Consider the following 3792-nt stretch of genomic DNA (forward strand, 5'->3'; position numbering starts at 1 on the left):
AAATTTTAGTAGCTTCTCAGAAGCTATATTCTAAACTTTCTAGCAAGGAATATGAAGTCTGAACCAACTCACAATTCTAGTCTTATACAGCTGGATGTCTTGATTTAAATTCTTTCCAGTTTATTTATATTCCATTAAATGCATGTGAATTTCTCAATTTTCCTCTCGAAAATACGAATTGAACAAATAAATGTTGTTCCACCTAGCTATAATGCTTTTCCATCTGCTCGTCTTTTACCACAAGCCAACAAGATCTTTGAAGCTTAATTCAAGTGCTACATTGATCAGTCAAACTTTCCCTGGCCACTCCACCCAGAAGTAATCTCACATTTCTTTCAACTACAAATTCATTCCATGTGTCACTTTAATTCACAGATTTTCAACCCAATCTCACGTGATATCTTAGTTTCATATGATTTATATATGTTTTCCAGGCGGTAACAAGCACCTTGACAATCAAGCCACCACCTAGCCTTCTTCATTTTCCATGTCTGACCAGTGACGATTCCTTGCCTAAATTCAACTTACTTCTCTTCCAAATGACAACTGGGCTCCATTATTTCCAGAATCATATAGCTCATGTTTTTTCTCATGATTTCTTGAAACTTTAGTTTATCATATTTTCTTATCTACATACATGCATCATCTCTACCATAAACCCCAAAATTTCAAGAACACAGGAAAGCTTGAATCCAGTCTATCTTTACATCCTTTCAATACCTGATAGAGAAGGAAAGCAGTACATAAATACTTATTTAGCTGATAATTACTTTTAATGGTTATTTGCAGATAAAAGGTAACAATTGACCTTTCTAATTTTATTTTTTTACAGCTCTTTGTGAAGTCTCTTTAGTCATGTCTGACTCTTTGTGACCCTGTGGACTGTAGCCCATCAGGCTCTTCTCTCCTAGGAATTCTCCAGGTGAGAATACTGGAATGGGTTGCCACGCCTTCCTCTAGGAGATCTTCCTGACCCAGGACTGAACCCATGTCTCTTATGTGTCCTGCATTGGCAGGTGGGTTCTTTACCACCAGCACCACCTGGGAAGCTGCATTATTTGAATTTTTTTCAGTTTAATTATAATTCCCCAAATGCATGTGTTTTTCTCAGCTTCCCTCTATTTATGGTTTAAATACTGGCTTTAGGTGATTCAATATCATTCTGTGCTGTTGGGTGTTGTCATTATAGACATGCCTGAACCGGCTAAGTCTGCTCCTGCTCCTAGAAAGGGCTCTAAAAAAGCTGTGACCAAGGCCCAGAAGAAGGACGGCAAGAAGCGCAAGCGCAGCCGCAAGGAGAGCTATTCCGTGTACGTGTACAAGGTGCTGAAGCAAGTTCATCCGGACACTGGCTTCTCGTCCAAGGCCATCAGATCAGATCAGATCAGTCACTCAGTCGTGTCCGACTCTTCGTGACCCCATGAATCGCAGCATGCCAGGCCTCCCTGTCCATCACCAACTCCCGGAGTTCACTCAGACTCACGTCCATTGAGTCAGTGATGCCATCCAGCCACCTCATCCTCTGTTGTCCCCTTCTCCTCCTGCCCCCAATCCCTCCATGGGAATCATGAACTCCTTTGTCAACGACATTTTCAAGCGCATCGCTGGCGAGGCATCGTGCCTGGCGCATTACAACAAGCGCTCGACTATCACATCCAGGGAGATCCAGACCGCCGTGCGCTTGCTGCTACCTGGGGGGCTGGCCAAGCACGCCGTGTCCCAGGGCACTAAGGCTCTCACCAAGTATACCAGCTCCAAGTAAGTATAATATGCCTAGCTGCTGTTAACGGAGAAGGCAGTGGCATCCCACTCCAGTACTCTTGCCTGGAAAACCCCATGGACGGAGGGCCTGGTGAGCTGTAGTCCATGGGGTCACTAAGAGTCAGACACGACTGAGCAACTTCACTTAGGTGATTTTATTATAATTTTATAATTACATATTAAAACATCAAAATCCCATTTGAGCATTTTCAGATTCTTTTTTCATTTCTGTATTAAGAAGTTCAACTATGTCGACGGTTATATCTTTCAGTCTTACAGCTTTTTAGTCTTTTGGTCTTAAAAGACATGATCTTGGTCATATTGGAATTTCTTAAATAGGAAATAAAACAGAACCCTAAGATATACAAATGAGCTGCTAAAGATTTCATCTTATCTAATTATAAAATAATAATGAAAATTACATAAAGTGAGCATTTTAACTACATCTTACCAACATCTTTTATGGTGCATCCTTGATGGCTCAGACAATAAAGAATCTGCCTGTGATGCAGGAGACCTGGATTCGATCTCTGGGTCGGGAAGATTCCCTGGAGGAGGGCATGGCAACCCACTCCGGTATTCTTGCCTGGAAAATCTCATGGTCAAAGGGGCCTGGAAGGCTGCAGTCCATGGGGTCACAAGAGAGTCAAACGTGACTGAGTGACTAACATTTCACGCTTTTAGAATCTCTTAATGTCATGAACCAGGAGTCTATCATTCCTGTTCCTACACCTGCTTGTGTGGATTTTGTCAAGTCTTCACACTTGTTAGGCTAGTTCTTCCATCTGTGAATAGAGATGAAAGACATGGGCACTGTCCTCGGTATAATGCTGCTGTAACACTCCATGACTGTGTTTTGTAAATGGAGAGTGGTTTGAAAATACCAAAATTTTATAGTAGACAAGGCTAGCTATTTCCTACCAGATGTCTTCTAAGACCTAGTATCTTGCAAGATGCTCATGAATATTTTCAAAAATTAAAATAACTTGGTCATCTATCTATATTTGAGACATGCTACGTAGTACATGTGATCTCTGGAAGATCACAAATTCATTGTATTCTAATAAACAGTACAAATTTATTCATTAAGACAACTTCCTTAACTTTTTGTAACATTGTATTTGTCGAACTTGTTTGATCAAGAGATGCTTTCACTTTTCTTTTTTAAAATAGTATCTATACCAAGAGCAATCATGTTTCTCTACATTCAGCTTAAGCAAATTTGGCATCTAAAAACTTCATCTTTCACTGATTAAAAAAAAATAGCAAACACATTCTAATAGAACATTAAAAACGCTAATTAGCAACACTGTCCGTATAAATCACTAATAGGGAGTTAGCTTCATAAGTGGGGAAATATTCTAACTCTTTTTGGGCCCAGGGGTGCCTTCCACCATCCTAGAGCAGGAATTTCCTCAATGACACCCGAGGCCAGAAAGAGTTAACACTCTGCTCAAAATACCTAATTCGTTCCCAGGATGTAATTTACACACTAATGTGGCTGAATATGTAGCTTTTTCTGTCTTTTCTTAAATCTATAAAACTTTGAATGGGTCAGAAAGGACAAATTATCAGGCTGTACAGATTAACCATCAACAATTTAGTGCACATTTTTTTTTTTTCAGTTTTCAGGGTAAATAGTGCTATGGCTTTTTAAAGTGCAGCATAAAAAAGGCTTACATGATTTAAATAAGATTTTGGAATTACTTAAGGAATGATCTCATTGTTTTTTTTTCTTGGTTTGACCCCAGTGGGGAAGGACCCATGTTTGTAATGTGATCTTAACAATATTGGTACCTCAAGATTAGATGGGCTTCACATATAGAAAGGGCATCAGAAATCAGTGTTTACAGGAAGTTGAATAGATTGAAGGATTAGGTTCTGTTCTGTACCTCAGTCTATAGGAAAAATATAAATATGGGAGAGAATTGTATTTCTGTGGAAAAGTGATACAATCAAGGGTTTTATCTTATCCCTCCACTATACCAAAATATAAACCTTGAGCACTTTCTTTTTTCAGTTCTTTTCAAA

At 39.4% G+C, this 3792-nt stretch overlaps 1 protein-coding gene across 1 annotated transcript; it reads left to right on the plus strand.

Annotated features, from left to right (window-relative positions):
• The first annotated feature begins 1182 nt into the window (after positions 1-1182).
• On the plus strand, positions 1183-1774 carry LOC104987778 (histone H2B type 1-like). The gene is made up of 2 exons (XM_010838844.1): positions 1183-1366; positions 1557-1774. Exons 1-2 carry the CDS (start codon positions 1192-1194, stop codon positions 1760-1762), a joined length of 381 nt encoding a protein of 126 aa, XP_010837146.1. The 5' UTR covers positions 1183-1191; the 3' UTR covers positions 1763-1774.
• Positions 1775-3792: the final 2018 nt, after the last annotated feature.

This window comes from Bison bison, unplaced genomic scaffold, assembly GCF_000754665.1.
Source record: "Bison bison bison isolate TAMUID 2011002044 unplaced genomic scaffold, Bison_UMD1.0 scf7180017864105, whole genome shotgun sequence".
NCBI classification, from domain to species: Eukaryota; Metazoa; Chordata; class Mammalia; order Artiodactyla; family Bovidae; genus Bison; species Bison bison.

What these genes read in the sequence shown, in the direction of transcription:
- LOC104987778 (XM_010838844.1), top strand. Translation starts at nt 1,192, where the DNA reads ATGCCTGAACCGGCTAAGTCTGCTCCTGCTCCTAGAAAGGGCTCTAAA. An exon ending in CACTGGCTTCTCGTCCAAGG is followed by an intron (nt 1,367 to 1,556) that starts CCATCAGATCAG and finishes CCCCCAATCCCT; the next exon opens with CCATGGGAATCATGAACTCC.